The 20492-nt window shown below is 41.1% G+C and overlaps 1 protein-coding gene across 1 annotated transcript in view; it reads left to right on the top strand.

Annotated features, from left to right (window-relative positions):
• lpp (LIM domain containing preferred translocation partner in lipoma) overlaps window positions 1–20492 on the top strand; it is a 157928-nt gene that overhangs the window by 112028 nt on the left and 25408 nt on the right. Inside the window, exon 9 of the mRNA XM_080032954.1 lies at window positions 13896–14065. Coding sequence (XP_079889080.1) covers window positions 13896–14065 — 170 coding nt within the window. The remainder of the gene's footprint in view (window positions 1–13895; window positions 14066–20492) is intronic.

A 20492-nucleotide genomic window follows, 5' to 3' on the forward strand; every position in this document is an offset into this window, starting at 1 on the left:
GTCTTTCCACGTCGGGGATTCTAAGTACATTCCATATGATTGATAGAGACACTGACATTTCAAAACAATAGTTAAGATGGACAGATCATCGTCTGCCGCCTCTTGCGCTGCCAACATATGAATTGGCCACACGGAGTTGGAGCATGCCAATGATCAGCATAGGCTATGTGTTCCTCAACACGCAAAAATATGACATGCATCACATTGGGCTATTCCTCATATCAATCATATGATCTTATGAATGTTGGTCATCTGAGGGATATGGGCTGCCGCTCAATAAGAACCAATGAACACCATACTCTGTTTTAAGTTTTATTTGTTTATTTGCTTATTTAATGAGTTTTTCAAACACTTAAAACAAGCAATTTGATTTAAACAAAAACATTTCTAAGCCCTTTAGTACTATGACTCCTATTAAAAAATGTAAATAAAAATGTATATAATAACTAATAAGATAATGAATTACCTTTATTTATGTGGAATGACAACATGGGTAACACTGAAATATAATATTGGTTGCACCCAACATATATGCTGGTGCACTTATAGATGAAAATGTTAGGTGCGCCGGTGCTGAAAAAGTTAGTCTGGAGCTCTGTATGTACTGAAGGTGCCCTTTGAATGATTGTCTCCATCGGAAAGCAGGCTTACATTCTACCAAACAAATATTTGTTTTCATTTCTGTGGTTGTGGTCTTATATTCTTTCATGTTGGTGTCTCTGAGACAAGAACTGTCACCTCACAATGTAGCATTCATAGGTAGGAAAAGCAACGTGGCTTAAATTAGCACATGAGTCACTGTTTTGTTAACATGTAACACTATTACTGGGGAAAGCTTTGCTCGCATACACAGCACATCTGTTTTTTTTACAAAGCAAAAAGCATATCTGAGCATTAGCGCTGGGAGTGTGATCTCATTAGGAGCACTCACTCTGTCACTTGTTACAGTGAAGTTTTTGTGAACTTAAAGAAGAAACAAAATGCTCCTAACTTAGTCAAACGAAATGTGTTCGCAACTACTAGTTGTGCTACAAAACCAAACCCATGCCACAGTTAAGGGGACAAAGGATTTTCCTAGATTAGACCAGCCACAAATGTACTTTTCCATTACAGAAACAATGTGTTTTGAAAATGGCTGCAGGCTATCAAATACAGTGCAGAGGCAAGGTTAACATATTAATGTTGGTGCTTCTTATCTGTTGATATCCAAGCGTAGTCACAGCCGCAGAACTACCAGTCAGGGAAGCAGTCCTAAAGGTCCAGTCTTAAAACTGTATCGATGTAATCAAAGGATAAAGCACACCCCTTGCTCAGGGTATAGTGAGAGAATGAGAGATAACGGCTTTGGACAGATGAAATAGCCATGTATCGTGATGTGTATCATGTCGTTGCCAAAACCTAGCCCTAATGTCTTTCATATTTTTTTCACAAAGACTTGATATTTAATTTTGTTGTCATTTAAAACATTATATGAATATGATATACTGCCAGGAACAAAATACACATTTTAATACTATTTGGCTAAATAGGATTCAAGAGTGAAGGATTCTGTGCATTTCCATTTCATTTCTATTTTCCCCCCTCGGCTGCCAGCGAGTGCCATCCCTCGGCTGCTTTCTCTTCTCTAGCCTTTAATCCCCTTTGCCCTGGAATTAGTTCCCATGCCCATTAGATACCTCACTCAATACATTCAATGGGACTCTTGTGCAGGCTTTATATCAGCACATAATCACACAGCACACCATGGTAGCATGTGTAGGTGTATTATAGCTACAGGGACATGTATTTAACTGGTATTAAGGGATATTCGGCTTCACGTTGGTGCACACTGATTCAAAGTCCTTAATTGGCTCGCATTAAACATAGGTCAGATGGATCTGCTGGCTTAAGCAAAGTGTAGTTACTTTTACAGAGGAATGGCCCTCAAAGCCTTGTTGGCCTAATTTTTGAGTGCATGTATATGCGATGCAGACCTGGCATGAACTCGGTGCACGACTATAGCAAGCATGCATGCACAAGCCACTGTTTGCGAATGTTAAGGATGACTGGGTGAAGGCTGGTAAAACAAGGACATGTGAGTTGAGAAATGGGTCATATGTGAGCTGAGGTAGCCAGAACAAGTTAGAGATAGCGTGAGCGTCCCCAGCTGACAGCGGCTGGCTGTTCATGGAATGGAGGGTGGAGGAAGGGATGGAGGGAGGGGGGTCATCTTGTGGTTAAACAAGGCGACAGCTGAATTAACTGTGAGATAGCGCGAGGATGAGGGCAGAGGCCTTCGACTGAGGTGACTGCAGGGACTCATTAGGACAGAGTTCAAGCACAGACGCAGGGCTGCTCTGCAAATCCACAGAGCCCCCGTCCTCCCCCGCTGAATACCGTACATAGCCACCACACTTACTGTTAAAATGGCCTCTAGAAGGGGCCAGTTCCTTTACTGTATCGAGGGCTGTGGGACAATCGCTCACTGAGCATGAGACATTTGTAATTACAAAGAATCACAGAGAAGCACACAAGCCTCTTTTTCTCTTTTTTTTGGTGTGGAACAAGGGGAAGAGGGCTAGCAGTTGTTTAAACCCTTAGGCTAGTAATTAACAAGATTAATCAAAGTGGGGCTGCGATCTCCAGCCGCGCTACTGGACTGGATCATTGTCTTCCCGTAGCAAAGTTTTATTGGTGTCACTAATGTCTTTCATGAGCTTCTTATCTCAAACAGCTATAGTGAGTTTCCAGTGGTCCAGAGGGGGTTAATTGAATTGAATTAACGTAACATTCCAGCTCAAAAGGAAACTTTTCATTAGATTTAATGGAGCTCCATCTGCGGCTTATAAGTTACACAACATCGTTATGCTCTTCCAGCAATTACCCCGGTCACATCTTTGAAGACCTTTTTTCTTTGTGACAAAGCAGGCAAATAAAAAGCAGCTGACATCAAATACAAGCGCCCCTCAAACTGTAAGAAAACCTGAAAATGAGGCACCATAAAGAAAACGGCTTTTCCTGCGAGAAACCCGGTTTGCAAGCCAGAAATTCCTCCAATGATTGAAGCTTCTTTGAAAAGCTACTGATTAGTCCTGATTTAGAGTTTGAGATTAGATTTGAGTAATCTGAAAGAGCCTTTTCTCCAAATGTCATCATCCGTCATATTTAATCCACTTAGGTTGTGCGTAGGTGTACTGTGTTTGTTGAAATCTAATAAGACACAGCTACTCAGCTCGCAGTACAGATGCCTTGGCATTTGTGCATCGGAGGAACTTACAATATTTTGTCATCACTACATTTTCTGTCAACAAAAACCAGGACATAAAGCTGAATAATTGAAAGGATGAGGTGCTTTGCATTATTTACAATAAGTGATGATGATACTTGTGCAGTGTAGTTCATTCTGCGGTAGAGATTCTGTTTGTATTTCTCCTTTTAAATACCAAAATGACAAGTTTAAAATTCCTTCATGTGATCGCAGACTTGCAGTATTCGGCTGTATAGAATTAAGAAACATGAAATTTTAATATCCAATCAATATTTATACAGGGATTTTCCAGGGGGGATTTATGAGCAGTGGCGTACATGTTTCTGTAATGTTCTTATCAGATGGTAGAGAGATAGTCACTGGAGATAATCGGAGCGATTCATGTGGGCATACTGTACACCACACAGGACTGAGAGCTGTCTGAAAAAAGGCTTTTCTCATGGTTTGAGCTGGCCTTTGTTTTATGATAAGAGCCAGAGAATAAAAAGGCAGGCTTTGCCATTTCCTCACATAGTGTCAGCTGGAAGGAGCCCTCATAATTTATAAGACACCTCACATGAAATGTTCATGAGGAATCTTGGAAGAGATGCAAATGGCAGTGTATAGCTCCAGTAACAGTGAAGGCCAGAGGAGTCAGAACAGAGCAGCTAAGGTAATCAGGTCAGAAAAAGTTTAGGTTCACACAGTGCGTGTGCTCTTGTGGAGCCGCCTCTGTTTCTTCTTCTTCTTCTTCTTCTTCTTCTTCAACACAACTGAGCATCACAACTTAATGTATTAATAGGCTTCCAGTTTAGACAGCTTTGTGCATTGTCTAAGATACTCTGGTGGAAATCATTTGCATATTACTGAGGTCGCCCTCAGCAACCTCTTAGGAGTTTGCGTTTTAGATGTGTCTCTGCATGTCATAACAAGTGAGATGTATGTCACAGTCAAACCTTTCTTGTCATATAAAGATACCCCGCCACATCCCAACCCCACCTCCCCACCTCCACAGTCTCCAAATGCCTTTGGCCAACCCTTTCCCCCAATACAGATAACTGTTTCTATTAAGTGTAAGTAAGACAACGTACTTTTTAAAGTCAGGTTCATTTTCTGCCCCCAAAAAACTAAAGCTCTTGTAAAACATGCGGGTACAGTATGTTAATACATTTAAAGTTATAAACATTTTATACAGAAAATGCAGCTCTTCACATTTAATTGTTTAAAATTTAAAAAAAAACTTTAAGTTTCAATCAATAAGAATTTAATTGAATTAAGCCCATTTTTGTATATTCATTCAATATATTGACATATATATTATAGATTACATTGCTAGTAGTGGAATCATCGTCAATCGTCATTCCCGGCCTGAATTCAAAGTGCTTACCTATGAACAAGGTATTCATAGTAATGATGGATGCATGCAAACCAGCATTATATTGTGCTAATTTTCAGATTTTTTTCAAAATTGTTATTTGGGTTTCTACTAGACACTGTTTTCATGTTGTAGTGTCCAAAAACCCCTTTATTTTTCTCACAGTACCATTACTGAATCTCCTCTTTTCAGCATCTGTCTGAAATACTCCATTTTAGAGCCTGTCTCTGTAAGCTCCGCCTTCCAAAAAGCCCAGTCTGATTGGCCCTGAATCTGACTGCCAGTTTGAATCTAACTTGCCAGGTGGAGGTAGTGCTAAATTAAGTTGGTAATGGGGGGTGTGGCTTCACTCCTTATGACGTCATAGAATAATTGGATTCAGTTTTCTCATTTTACCTACAACATGACCACAGCTCATTTTAGTTTGAACCTGTCTCCAATTTTTTTTCCCCCATAGTAATCTCCTCATAAGCCCCTTGAACTCGGAATAGTCTATTTCCTCTTTCACTGTCGGAGGATTTCCTCCAAACACAGGCCCTCACTTGTGTCTCTTTGTTGTGTGCCCTGCTGTACTTCAAGTGGACACACACACACACGTATGTATGTTCAAGCAATCACTGTGACAGAATAGAGCCTGATGCTGCTAAGGAACGAGGTCAGCGCCCACCCAGGGGCAGGGAGGCATCACACGAGGCAGTCTGGTGACATGGCAACTAGTCTAAAGCCGATGCATCACTATACCACCTACAGTGGATTAGAATGTATGACTGCATGAGGACAAGATTATACAACACAATAGCCACGGATGATCTGCCATAGCTGCCTTTCATAAGAAAAATACAGTATGTATGTCGGTGTGAGGCTGTGGATTTGACTCCCAAGACCTTTTTTTTCTTATGTAAATAATGCTTTACTATAGTGCATCTACAAATTTGCCAGATTGTTGAAATTCTACAAGAACCTTGAGCTTTTCTGTCTGAAATGTCTTTAATTCTGTTGTTTCGAGAATGAGATACTAGCGTTTTTTTTTCTGCTTTGTCGTCATCTTGCTCTTGGAGTTTTCAGTACTTGATTATATTTGTTCCTATCCTGCACAGTGGGGGCAGTTTCATAAGACATGGAGTCGTTTTTTTTAGCATTGTTTACGAGTCCTCTTTTGTTCTCTACACTCATTATCTTGTCCCAGCACTGCCTCTGACCTTGCAACGCTGCTTTCTAGTTTCTCAGCTGATGCAGTGTGCCACAGCATGGTGCTTCTCTTTCCCCGGCGACAGAAGCCGGCTATTTGGCAGCAGTTCACGTAAGGTGACCACAACCCCCTGCCCTACCCCTGCCCTCCCCTCACTCCCTCCCTCCTTCCCCCTCCAGGCCCGGGCGCTTTGCTGTCCTGCCTCGTTGAGACAGCTCCACTGAGGCTTGCAAGATCAGCTGCCGTGCGAGCCCAGCTGAGTCTTCCGGGCACTCACGTTGCTAGATTTCATTTGTGAGTGAGCGTTTGACCTCGGGAATGAGTAGATATCCGCACGCTCATGCACGCAAACGCCGGCACAGTTACAAGCGGGCACACGGGTGCGCACTGCAGATTAGCGGGGCATATAAATAAACACACAGACATCTTTGAAAACATAGCTCCTCGCTCGCATCATCTGCTGCACACACACACACACACACACACACACACACACACACACACACACAAACGCACTCACCTGTTCCTTCTCTCTCTTTCTCTCTCTCTCTCTCTCACACCCCATTCACAAGCCTTGTTCGTTCCCTTGCACCCCTCCATGACACTCCCGCCAACCTGCTTCTCCAAAAGCTGTAACCTACACTGTGCCTCCTCTCTCTCCCTATGCCGCCTCAGGCCCTGATAGGCCGAGCAGTAATGCTTAGTGGCACAGGCTCGCCTCTCCTCCATTCTCCACCATGGCCGCAGCAGTTCTGCAGATTGCTATTTGCTGACATTGGGAATGAGATTAAAGGCAGGGGGTTAGGGAAGAGGCATTCAGAGATTGAAATGCGGCGATGACAGCTATTTCTCTGGTCGTCCTGAGGCCACCGAGGGCCACAGCATTGTCAGGGCCGCGCGCAGGGGCAAATCTGAAGCAACAAAGTACATTAACCTAGAGGGGGAAAGAGATGAAACAGGCTCACAAAATCGTGGCAAGTTTAGTAGCTGGCAGTCACGCTCCTAATGTGTTTGACAGACTTATTTTCTGCTGTTAATCACTCGCCGGCCTATTGTTTATATCTTTAATTAAGTGTGAAGAAGTTATCACAACTCTCTACCTATATTTGTCCCACCTTTTATAAAGGACGTCGGAATAAATGATTGTTGTATTCAGGGCCGGCGGTAGCCAGGGGCCAGGGTGGGCCGTGCCCACCCAAATGTGGGCTGTGCCCACCCAATCAAAAAAGAATATATATATATATATATATATATATATATATATATATATATATATTATTTATTTATTTTTTATGTGGAAGTCCCGACCCACTATCGGACGGACCTGTTCATTCGCTGTCCAAGAAAATGTCAAATAAAATTCAGACAATTAATTAATACTAAAGAATATACCATATTACCATGGATTGCTTCTAATTGTGGGTGGGCAGGACAGCCCGCCTCCAAGTTACCCACCCGCTTATAGTGGTCACTGGTCAGCAGAGCCGGCCCGAGGCATATGCGAAATAGTTAATATCTTAATAATTGAATCAGTTCATCTGGGAGGTAATCCGAGGTTAACTGATCACGTCACGTTCAAGTCCATGGCATGCACAGTGTGTATTGAGTTTATTTAAAAAATATTTGAAAATGGGGCTGCCCTCAGTTGCCCATGCACTCTGTATAGTCTATACCCTATTTCAGCCTCGTCTGTGGAAAAAAAGATAACTGGACAACAGAGTTCTTCTGCTTCGTTCCTCTCACTGCATTTAAATGAATTCATTATATTACAGAAACATATGTCCCATAAAAGAAAAAGAGCACCAAGCCCATCCCAGAGGACCCTCCATAATATTTTATTTCAAATTTATATTTCTATGGATATATATTTCAATAGCTTCTAATTCATCCGACCCAGTGTCTCCAAATTATTTGTTCACACAAAATTCCTCAGATTTAGCCTCTTAATTTTCCTCTCAAAGTGCACCAGATTCATAGCCTGGCATTCCCAGACCTGCCACTAGGCGCTGGCAAATTAAATTTGCTGCGCGTGTTGGTCTGGACATGCTCCGTTGAAGCTTTATCAAGAAGACCAGAAATTTGGCTATGGTTTCAATTGGTTCTATCTAATATGGGCACGCCAGAGCCCTTTATATGGTACTCTGGGGAGGACGTAACCAGATGACGACACTGACGTGCATGCGACGTCGAAGCCGTGATCATCAAAGATGGCTGCGGATATGTTGTGTGAGTTTGAGACTGCTTTGGCCTCTACCCTTAACGATTTGGAAGACGGCACTCAAATCTTTCATTAGCAAGTAAGTGGAATGTTCTGTTTTGCCGACCGACAACGGCAAACGTTTAATTTAACAGTTTAACAGCTGTTCGCTAAACGAAAGGGGCTTACGTCACCCTGTGCATCGCTCTGATTGGTTGTAGTGCTATCCAACTGCGTGCAGTGGCATTTGAAATGCTCGAGTTGGAGCCGCCCCTTGAGTTGGAAATTACTATTGATCGTGGCCAGACCCTCTATCGTTCAAGATATCAGGGTCTGGATTTCCAGGCTACCAGATTCATGCATTTCACTTTAAAAAGGTAAAAAAAAAAAATCTCCCGGGGGGTATACCCCCGGACCCCTCTAGCAGGGTCATGACCTCGGCTGGCTACTATTTTCATCGGAGCCAATAGTGGAAAGACTATATATCTATATAGTGTGTATAGTAGGGTTGCTGAAATTTCCCGAAATGGCCCCTTTTCAAATCCCGGGATTTCAGAGCTCCTCACGGGATTTCCCGGGATTTCCCGTTGAAACCATTATTGCCTTTTAATACTACTTTAATGGGACTAAATCAATGCCAATAGATAAATAAATGCAGCAGGACAAGGCTATATTACATCACGTTTTATTTCTACTTAAATAACATGAAGAAAAGCCATTCAAATTAGGCAAAATATTTTCCAGAAGTTAAATAGGCCTATTGAAAACGGTGTTTTTATGAAGAAAATACGAAAAATGTTTCACAGAGGTTCAATATCAAAACATGGCCAAAAAACGGTGTTTGGCGAACAAATGTATTTCAAACAATCTATTTTTATTTCTATGAACAAAATCAGTTTAAATTGAATATTTTCCAAAGGATAGGCAAATAACAAAAAATGCACTAGGCTACCGATTGCTCTTAACGTGTGAAATAAGACATGACAGAACTAACAGCCTATTCAAACTGACACGCTAAGCAAGATTACTTTCCAGCTTTCCTTTCTTTTACTTTCATGAAGTGTGACTTCAAGAAACACTGCTCAGCCTGTTTCTGAGCTTTGTCACGAACTGAGAACGCTCTTTCTTCCACGGACGTCGGCTGTATGGTGGAAAGTGCAGAGTAGAGCTGCTGCAGGTGTTTGGGTCGCTCTTTGGTTGCCTCGAAGAGCGCAAACTCTTTTGAAATTATTTTGTGGAGGTCATTCCCATACCTCTGGTCTGGCTCGGGACATTGCATGCAGTCATTAGCCTCGTTCGACTTGGAGCCGTCTTGCTCAGACCTGCGCAACTATGAAGCCCGTCTTGCTGAGCGCACAACAAAAATGCTGTGCGCTCAGCAAGCCGAGCGTCATAATTGCGCAGGTCTGAGCAAGACGGTGACATCTCTAACGAGGTAATGACTGCCTGCTGCAGATGTGCAGTAAGGCTCTGGGTCATTGTCTGCTCGCTTGGCTCTGGCTGATACGCATATTCTTGGGTATCATCAGACTCTTCCTCGGACACAGCACTTTCAGTAGCCTATTGTAGAGGCGCTGGTATTTCGTATGCCTGCCTGTCTAAAAAATACATTTCACACAAAATATTGTGTAGCCTTTGTTTTATTCATTTTAGCTTATTAAAAAAAATATCCCCCCTCAAAAAAAACGAAAAAAAAAAAAAACGGGAGGACGGGTCCCGCGGCCAATTTCCGGTACTCCCGGACTGACTCATTTCACGGGAATCCCGAAATCCCGGGACCCGTCCAGCAACCCTAGTGTATAGTATATAGCTCTGGACTACCACCATCCAGGTTGCCCAGTCCCAAAGCTTTTTCTTCAATTATGTTATATATAATGTATATTATATGTTATTCATTAACATTTTGGAAAAAAATCTCCCACACAGCAACACTCAAAGTTTATTTGCATATTGTGTTCTACACAATTCACAGTAAATGTGCCAAAAAGCAGACGCAGAGATCTTACAAGGGCAATAAAATTCTGCGCGCGCATCTTCGGTCTCTCTGCCCAGTGTGCCCACCTAAAATTTCTACAGGCCCACCATAATCTAACTGTCTAGAACCGGGCCTGGTTGTATTAAGGTTGGAAACGCTTAGTCAGAAATCAAGGCGTGCTATAAGTTACTCCTTTTAGCAGTGTTGTGTTGTTAATATTGAAACACAACACATTGCAGTGGAAGAATGCATTTTGTTTTATTTTAGCACCATATCTATTGGCTATTTTAATCCGAGTACAAAACTTTAGTTGAAGTCCCAAGATTGAATTTTGTGGTTTCTTTTATTAGTTTTGGATACAAGGCTCCAGTGGCTGGCTTTGCCTTTGGGGGGTTTGCAAGGGTTGCAACAGCGGAATGGTATCCTTCAGTAACATTGTGTGAAAAGTTTGGTCTCCCACAGAAAAAACAAAGTTCCTTGCGATCCCTCTTTACATGCACAATCTTTGATTTCTGACGATGTAAGATCAAATTGAGCTGCAAGTGTGCGCTCCCTCTCTCTGCCTTTCATGCCGCTTCAATATCACGGCGTGGAAAAACAAAGAAGGCAAAGACTGAGGGAAATCTGAAGCGTTCTGCCACTCAACATCCCCCCCCCATTCCCAAACAACAGCGTCTCACTGCCACTACAAATACATTAGAAATCAATTATTTATGGAACAGAGTCAGGGCCTCTTTAATCTTTTCCTTTTATCCAATTAAATTGTCTAACCATTCTAAGCCTCTCCAGCTCACAGGGAATGTGCTTCTTTTAAAAAAGGAAAAAAGAAGAGAAGATTTTTTTTTCTCTTCAGTCCTTCTTTTGACTTTCCATGTAACAGAAGAAGAGACACTTCTGAGGGTTAAAGAATGAAAGGCAAAGAAAGTGAGTAAAGTGTAAATGAACTCCCCCCCCCCCCCTCCCGCCGCGTCACCATTGCATCGGTTCTACGGGAGCTATTTGAAGTTTTAGATATTAAGGCTGGTTCCATTCCCAGCGCAAAGGGACACTATGGGAGCGCCGGGGCCTTTCATGATTCCTTTATGCCCAGCTGAAATAGTTCGAAAGTATTTTGCGATCATCTCCACGGGGGTAAATACGATGTTGCGTCAATTCGCTGTCCTGTATTATTCAGGGCATCAATTGAAGTGGTGTCTCAAAATTGAAAATGCTTATATCCGACGCAGACGTGTGAAATTATTGATGTGAAGCATTGTAAAACACTCTGCACGTCTCTCTATTATTATACAGTAAGACTGTAGGGGGTGGGAAAAGTTACAGACTCACTGAAAAGCTTCACATTTTCATTACATGTGTGGAGAAACTTTAGCCTTGTATTGTGGATAACAAAATGGGCTTAGCTGACAACAAAATCAATCTGGATAATAAATGATCAATTATCATCATTTCAGTTATTAAAAATTGTGTTTGAGACTGGGGGGGTCAGTCAAAGCAAGCATTTAGAATACATTCAGTAGGCTTAAACCATAACAGCCATTCGCTACTTTCTGACATGACACAATATTTGAATTCATTGAATGAAATGGACGGACTAATGGATAATTAAAATGGAGCTGAAACAATGAATCAGTTTTTTAATCTTGAAATCTAAAACATTCATACATGGTTAAAAGGTTACATTTTGCCGATCACACATTACAGTAACTGTAATATAATGAAGTTCCTTGGTATCCCCATTAGAACCCAGCCTCTTATCCGACCTTGGATAAAACAATAGAGATCTGATTCTGAAACTATAAATAAATCAATTGGATGCTTTACAGAAAAACAATCTGCAACCATTTTGGTAATCAACTCATTGTATTGTTTCGTAATTATATATATGATATATTTTGGTAATATCAAAAAATAAAAAGCATATATTAGTTTGAAGGCTGACTGTGAACAGCCTCAGATTTGCATCTCTTTGTATCAGATCATGTGAATTCCGGTGTGGGTTACTGAAGTGTGCACACAGCGTGGCATGAGAAGTCTGTTGGTATGGATACAGTATGGGATGTGTCTGTATTTATACACATATACTCGTCAACATGTGTGGCATGTCTGGCTCAAAGAGAAGATGTTTCTTCAGTGTGTGTGTGTGTGTTTCATACTGTACACACAGTCGCGCACATATAACTCCTGAGGGTCCTTGCGATCACACACTGCCAAAAGGAAGAGGATTTCCGAGAGGTTTTCCCTCTCGCTATGTAAAGAGGGGAGCCCTATGGGATATGTTTGGCATTCTCATCCACTCACTGAAGATGGCCTGTGATCTAAAGCCACTAACAGGCTCGCCACGCTCCGTCTCTCTCTCCCTCTCTGTCTGTCTCTATCTCCCTCTCTCTCCCTCTGGCTCTATGAAGTGATTACCCTGCTTGTGATTCCACTGACACCCACATGTCCCCCCGAGACGTGCCTTCACTAGTTTGTTTAATCTGCCTCCCCGTACAGTAGGTAACGCAGCCATAATTGAGGTGTGGATAGGGCTGTGGGAACAGATAAAACCGATAGCAGGTTTTTTTTATGAACCCCCCCCCACCCACCCCCCGTGCGCGCGTTATAAGTCGCTGTGGATGGCAGCACTCGCTAAATTAGCGTACAAAATGCTGCTTGTGATAAAGAGTTCAAAATGTTAACATCTCATAGTCTTCAACAGCAATCTGTCAGTTCCTTTTGTTTCTTGATGTGTCCTCCCTAGTCAACAAACGATGAATCCTGTAATAAAAGAATCACAAATATCAGTGTTTTAAATGAGGATCTGAAAAATGTTGCTGGGAAAGTTGCAGCCCCAGTCATTCGTTAAGCAACTTTTTCCTCAGTTTCTCCACTGAGGCTGACAATAAGATAATGAGTTATCTGAGATTAGAATACCATTAGCGGGGCCTCGCAGTCAAGCAGATATATTTGATCTCGACAACATATGACTTCCAAAAGTTGTGCTGATACCTGAGACAGATTTCTGCTCTACGCTCTTGTTTGAATTTTTTGATATGAAAACAGGAAAGTGGAACTGTGAAAATGCAAGCATCAGATACTCTATCTCCCGCGGTTAGTGTCTGTAACACGCTTGAACCGCGCTGTTCAGAACATCCTCAGTGTCAATCATCGCCCCAAATCAGTCTTTTTAGATGAAGCAAAAAATGAAAAAGGCACAAAAGCGATCCGTACAACTGAACTTGAATTAATTAAATATACTGTATCGTACTTCCTTCCGAGAGATTGCATCTGTCCTCAGATGTGTAAAAAAAATAAAACAGTCTGAGATATCTTTTTAAACCCTATTATTGTAAGATACCAGTAATTAAATTGACAGTGTTATTAATTGGGTTGAAGATAACTTGCATTGAGTCGAGGACATCTTAAACTCAATTAAAGATATCTCCAACTCAATTAAAGATATCCAAATGCCATGTCCCGCAATATGCAATCAGGCTCTTTTCTGGCGCAATAATATCAGTTCACTCGTGCCCCCTTTTCACAAAGACTTAGTTGTACTTCTAAAGTTTTCTTTTTATCATTTAAAGCCTGATATTTTTTTTTTAAATAGATGTCGTCCATGTCACCCTTTGGTGATGTGTATGGTGTCTTTAATGTCCCATAATTATAGTATTTAATCCTTCCTTATCCAGTGTTTGAAATAGAAATGTAGATTAGCCACTTCTAACGTTAGGATATGAAGACGCATGTTAAAGGGATAGCTGAACTTTTTTGGAATAAGGTAGGAACAGCTAAGCCTATGAAGCCTTTTGTGAAAAAGAACCATACGTGTGAGAACACAGCCTAGGCTCTGTAAATGGGCTTGTTGCTAGATATGGTGGACCCCGTTTACAGAAGCTATTTCTGCTAAATGTTTTGTTCCTAAGCCTCCCGTTCCTCTGCCTCTCTCCCCAGGCCGCTGCTCCTGCTGTGGAGAGAACGTGGTGGGTGAAGGCACAGGCTGCACGGCCATGGACCAGGTCTTCCATGTGGACTGCTTCGTCTGCATGACCTGCAGCACCAAGCTGCGGGGCAAGCCCTTCTTTGCTGTGGAGAAGAAGGCGTACTGTGAGCCTTGCTACGTTGTAAGTCACTTTTTTTGTCAAATCCACCTCCGCCTCACCGCCTAATTTTTGGCTCACTCGTGTTTATGTACATATGTGTCCATCTTTCAAAATGATGCACATTTTAGACAGCAGGGCAGGGCACACTGGTAGCCATGTAGCCTGAAGTGTTTAGATCATTTCCCTGCATTTCATCAAAGCCAGGTGGACTGCCACTTTTCACCACACACATCTCCATTTCTTCTACTTCTTCCTCTCTTTTTTTTTATCAAAAGATTTTTTTTTCCCCAAAAGTGATTTCTTGCAGTTACACAGCTTTTATTTATGGGTACAAATACATAAATATGATAAGATGCACACACGTTTTGTCAGTGTCTGGGGTCTGATATCAAAGTTTAAAGCTATAGTGCGAAACTTCTGCTATGAGGAATTCTGAGTAGTTATAACAACACAGTCGGCACATCTACATGAGGTAAGCTTTCAGTGATCTTGCATGGATTTTATACCTTCTGCTGTACGTCCAGGTTTTTTTCTTAGCAGCAGAATCAATAAGGGAATCATTTGTTGGGCACTTCTATGGATTTCTCTGGGCTCCTCCCCCAGTGACGGGGGGATGCTTGAATATAACCGACATTCATCTATATGAAAAAGTTACGCAGTTACAGCTTTAAATTTGTGTGGCCCAAATGTGTTAGCACGCTCCCAATTATTATTACTCAGTAACGGTATGTGCTAGCCAAGTAGCTAACAGCTTACTGATTACGTAATTAGTAATAGGCTACATTGTTACGCTTATATTAAGCATGACAGGTGTTGTTAATAATCACAAATGACCAGAGAATTATCACCTGACTCTGCACATTCTCTTACTTTTATTTCCAACTAGCTTTGTTTCCACAACTGGACTTAAAGGTGAAGTAAGTGATTTATTTATGTTAATATAAGTGTTATACTTATTCATACAGTGATCACTTATATAGTTTGCGCGTTTCATAAAGCCGATCTCTCAGTCACTCGCTCTGCATGTAATCGGCAAATAAACTTTTTGTGGATCCGACTGCAAACCGGCACCCGTCTCACTGCCGGTGCACAAACAGAGCGACAGATGGGTGAATGTTTATGCGCCTACAATGGCAGAGCAGGTAGAAATCCTTCCAAATGTCTGTTTTGATGGTTTTTATCATATTTTATCACACTTATGGATTGAGATGATGCTAGATAACTCCCTGCTTGAAGACATGCTTGAAGACCACAGTGCATTAATGTGGTGACGTAGGGACGAGGGAGGGGACTGCTAACTGCAGTCACTGACAGGAAGTTAGCTAAAAGAACTATTCCGCTTACTGAACCTTTTAAAGATATATTTTCTTTTGGGCATTTTTATGCTTTATTTGATAGTGCAGAGAGACAGAGGTGAAATGGGGCAGAGAGGGGAGTGACATGCAGAGAACGACCGCGGGTGGGAATCGAACCCGGGTCTGCTGCTGGGCCCGGCCCGGGAGGGGGACGCCTTACCAACTGAACTAAAGGCGCCCCCTTACTGAACCTTTTAAAAAGACTCTTAGGGTGTATTCACACATGCCGTGTTTAGTTCGGTTGAAACGAACTCAGGTGCACTTCCGCCTTCGGTGCGCATCTTTCAGACATATGTGAATACAGTAATCGCACTCGGGGGCGGACCAAACACACGGCTAAATCAGCTGTGTGTCAGCTTGAGCCTATTCCTCGCGAGCCGCGCGTCCAGCAGCAAAAATACAGTAAATATTATGTTTCACATCATAGGCTACAAGCCACACATTGACACAGGCCTACATATTATAACCATATGAAACAACAATAATTTTATGTTTTATTTATAGGCTAGTTGTAGGCCTATTTATTTATTTATTATTTTTAACCCCATATCGTATCGGTTATATATTTCACAGTTTTCACTTCGTGCTTCCTGCTTCTCTCCACCCCAGAATGTCTGTCCAATGAATGAATGACCTCAGATCACGTGTGGTTTTACTTCTTAATGCTGGTTCACTTGCAAAAGGGGCAATATGAAAGTGGACCGCACCAACAAAAAAAATCTAAACTCTATTTGGTCTGGACCAAAGCAAGTGAACTAGCTGACTTTCCCAGTGTGAATACACCTTTAGTGACTGCAAATGTTGTTCAGCATCTCTTGGATGTGTAAATAAGCAACTTTTTACTAACTTTTTAGCCATATCAACTTTATAGCCTGAGGACAACTTGAGAGATCGTTCATTGAATCTCTTTTAGTAATGAAAATCCTTTATTTTATAAAAGAGGATTTTCAGATATCTCTTCCTTGGTAAATCAGATGATAATTATATTGTTTTTTTTACTTGCATCTCATTCAGTGAGCTAATGCATAACTATCTGGAGTTCCAGCTGATAAGCAGTTGGATATGGTTTAAATTTATAAAGTTGTTAACTAATTGTCTAAGTCATGTTAGCATGCAACATGGTATTAATTCTCTTTGAATTGATAACATAAGACATTTATTTGGTCTGTTTCCTCATTTTGACGTTTTTTTTTTTTTTTTTTCAAATCCACTTCCGATCAAAAGTTGACCAGACTGAAGAAATGACTGACAATTAGATATCCCAGAAGTTATATTTATTTGTGGGTTATTTTTATTCCTTCTTTACAAAACTGTGACACGTTTTCCTGTCACTGTTGCACAACACATATAAAAGTATTTCATTGCACAATATTTTTCAGGAAAGACACATCATCTCGCAATACCACAAGGACATCGTTTTGCAGAAGTATTTCCCTCATTCAGCTTCATTAGAATATGGTTCACTTTTCTGTCATGTCCAGTCGCTGGATATGACTGGGTCAACGTTTGTTATCGTCAGCCTTGTCAAGGGTAAGTTCCAAGGGAATTCCTAGTGGTCGAAACTTGAGGTAGCTGCAACGAGCTATTATAGTGGAAACCTTGGGTCATATTATCTTTTAACTCTCACTCTGGTTTTTATTTCAAAATAAGTGATTTGGTTTACTTGATTGTAGTTGCACACGTTTTAAGACTTGTACGTATGATACTGTGTGGACAACCATTTCAATAGAGGGGAACTCCAAAGATATATCTCATCAAAGTCCGTTTACAGGTCCTACTCCATATGTGAGAATAGTTGTTGGTTGTTCAGTTGCATTGTGGGTAGTGTAGACACCAACAAAGGAGATTTTTTTGTTAGAAAATACATCCCTGGTTCTGTAGCATCAATTTGATCCTTTTTTTGCTCTCCTCTAATAATGTTATTGAAGTGTGTTAATGCTGAACCAACGGAGCACATATCTTTATTCTGCTCCTGCATGCTTGTGTACGATAAAACTTTTTCTACAGGCCCCCCTGAGGCACATTGGAGCCACACTAAAACAAGGTAGTCATTTCCCTACAAAACGCAAACGTCCCCACTTTAGGGGATTGTAGAAAAGACACTTTACAAAGACAGTTGATGGGGCTTGTACCAGTACCAATGCAGCCTGCTATTTGATGAGGAGGGTCAGCGCTTTATCTTTGGTGGGTGAGGCATCAAGCATCTGGATGAGTGTGCAGTTTAAGAATAACACTGGTTATATACAGTAAAAACATTTTACAATAATGCTGATTTTTTTCTATAAATAAATAAGAACGCACACTGGTATCGTTGATTCTCCTTACAAAGAATACATTAACGCATTACGTACACATTTCCTTCACACCACTTGCAGGAAACGGCTTTATATGCACGTTGTACCGGTAAGTCTCGAGGTCTGAAAGAGCTGAGCCACACAACGTTTTAAACCAGCGGCAGGCCATCTCTTAAATCACCCCATTTTCAGAGGCACTCACTGTGATTGTAGTTGTCTTGTCTGGAAGTTCTCCAACTCTGATACACACGCGCGAAAGAGGAACGGGATAATTTAGGAACTTTATTTATGCATTTCATCAGCATAAATGTTCTTCTGGCAGAAGATCAAAAGGATGGGGGAAATCTGAATTTCTTAATGAAAGTAATTTTCTTCTTCTTTTATTCCCATCCTCAGGGTCATACGCCTCCGTACGATTAGAGAGTGAACGTGAGAGTTGAGTCTCTGAAGAGAAATGTCATATCCCAGAGAGAGAGAGGCGGAGAGGGAGAGGAGAAACTTCCAAGTCAGTCAGTCAGTCCAGGAATCTCTAACAGTGTAATAATTATACACTGGGAGTTTGTTTTCTGACTGTAGATTATGAATATTCTACTGTTCTCCCTCTCCAACCTACCCCTGTGTATTAGCCGCATATTAGAAACGTATTAACCCCCAAGTTCCCATTTTGAACGGACCTCAAATCTATAGGGAAATATTTAAAAAATGTAACTCAAGTATGTACAAGTTTGTCTAGTTTAATATTATGATGTGGCTTGAAGATTGATACAGCTTTCATGTTTTGCTCGCTACACATTAAGATAGATGCAGATGCTTAGCTTGACCTAAGATTACTATAAAGCCTCTGGGAATCTTGTGTAAAATAGTTAAAATCAATATATGATATAGTTTGGTGTCTATATAAGCTTTTACAAAAAATTTGATTTAAAATAATTGTTCACAATTATTATAAAACTTACTTTTTAACCTCTAGACCGTTTGACAGGACTGTGTGGGCGTGGTCGTATCAGATATGTTCTCCCTGGTTATACTTATTGTGAAATAAGAACCAGAGCATAGCCTGCCTCATCTAAACCACATTTTTATAAGGTTTATCAAACTCTTTTCAGATTACTATCATGTAACTAACTCCCCAACTTACATAGTTAAAAGGATTTTGTGGATTTGGATTTACAGGGGCGTTATGACTGGAAGCAAGCTCCAGAACAAAATAAGACATTCCTCAGCTTTTTCACTGTGTGACAAGTAAACTGAACTTGATTTGCAAAATTGGAGTCACCCTTTAAATTCAGATACTATTTATTAAAAAATAATGAATGAATTTAGTGCTTAATGATAATTTTAAATTGATCTATACATATAGAAGAAAATGTGTTATACAAATAAGTTAACTGTATGTAAGGTATTGAACTGCACGTTAGTTTTTTCAAACTGACTCTAAATTGATTCCTAGTGAAAAGCTTACAAATACTAACCTTGTGCAGACAGATTTTACAACATATATTTTCGCCCCATATGTGATTCACTGTTTGTGGATTAGAGATTGTTGTAACCCCCTCTGGCAGTGTAATTGATTTGATGTAGAACACCTTACAGGTATAACAGGTGCCTGAGGAGACGTACTGTGTGTTTAACAGTATGCAAAAATCTATTAATCCCTTTGCCAGGAATTGCAGGAATACATTGTGCACGCCATCCAACAAGGTTTTTCTGCCATGTATCAAAGTAGGCGATCAGCACACTCCCCTTATCTACGCAGAAGACTTTTCCATATTCTGTGGAACAATACTGGCATTTGCATTTGGAAGATCCATCTCTTCCTCTGGGTGATTTGCCTCATTCAAAGCGCTTGTCTAGATATCATTAATTCCTTTTAGTAATGTACAGGATCTCGTCCACAGCTGTTATCAGCACCTGTCTACTTCCTGATTTTACCACCTGCTATCTCTCTGTCTAACCCACCTCAGTCACACCACTGGCCCACAAATGGCAGAACAGCCTCGGCCTTTGTTTCTCCTCAGAGGACTAATCGCTGCCTATTTGAATACGAAACGATGTTGATCGACTCGGATGTGTTCGCGATTGTATTAATGTGACGACATTGGGTTGCCTTTGTTTGTTTTGTTTTCTCTCCTCTTGTCTGATGTATGTCAGCCTGAGGTGTCCCACAGCTTCCCCCATCCCTTGTTTGCACACTTGATAAGACTTAGAGTGTGTGTGTGTGTGTGTGTGTGTGTGTGTGTGTGTGTGTGTGTGTGTGTGTGTGTGTGTGTGTGTGTGTGTGTGTGTGTGTGTGTGTGTGTGTGTGTGTGTGTGTGTGTGTGTGTGTGTGTGTGTGTGTGTGTGTGTGTGTGTGTGTGTGTGTGTGTGTGTGTGTGCAAACAGCACCCAGCCAGCTGTCCATCATTGTTACTGAGAGAAAGCCGTTTGGAGTTTTACTGCCACTAAGTGTTTTCCAAGAATGCGTTCATGTGAAACAGTTTCCCGCAGATTGAAAGCATTGCTGACTGCATGTTTTTCTGCAAACTGGAGCAAATGAATCACAGGGCATCTGGAACACAAGCTAAACTCAGTTGGTCGAAGATGATATCCAAACAGTGTTTTCGTAACTGGAGTTCTAACGTATGTAGGCAGATCTATGACGACATTTAAAGTTTCATGTTTTCATGGGTTGTTTTCATGTTTTCCTAAACCTGAAGTCCTGGGTTAGTTGGCTGAAACTAAACATTTATAGATAACGGCAGGTTTCCAACAACATAATTTACCTCTTTTAATTGAGTAATCTTGCAGTTAAATTGACAT

This window comes from Ammodytes marinus, assembly GCF_949987685.1.
Source record: "Ammodytes marinus genome assembly, chromosome: 8".
NCBI lineage: Eukaryota > Metazoa > Chordata > Actinopteri > Uranoscopiformes > Ammodytidae > Ammodytes > Ammodytes marinus.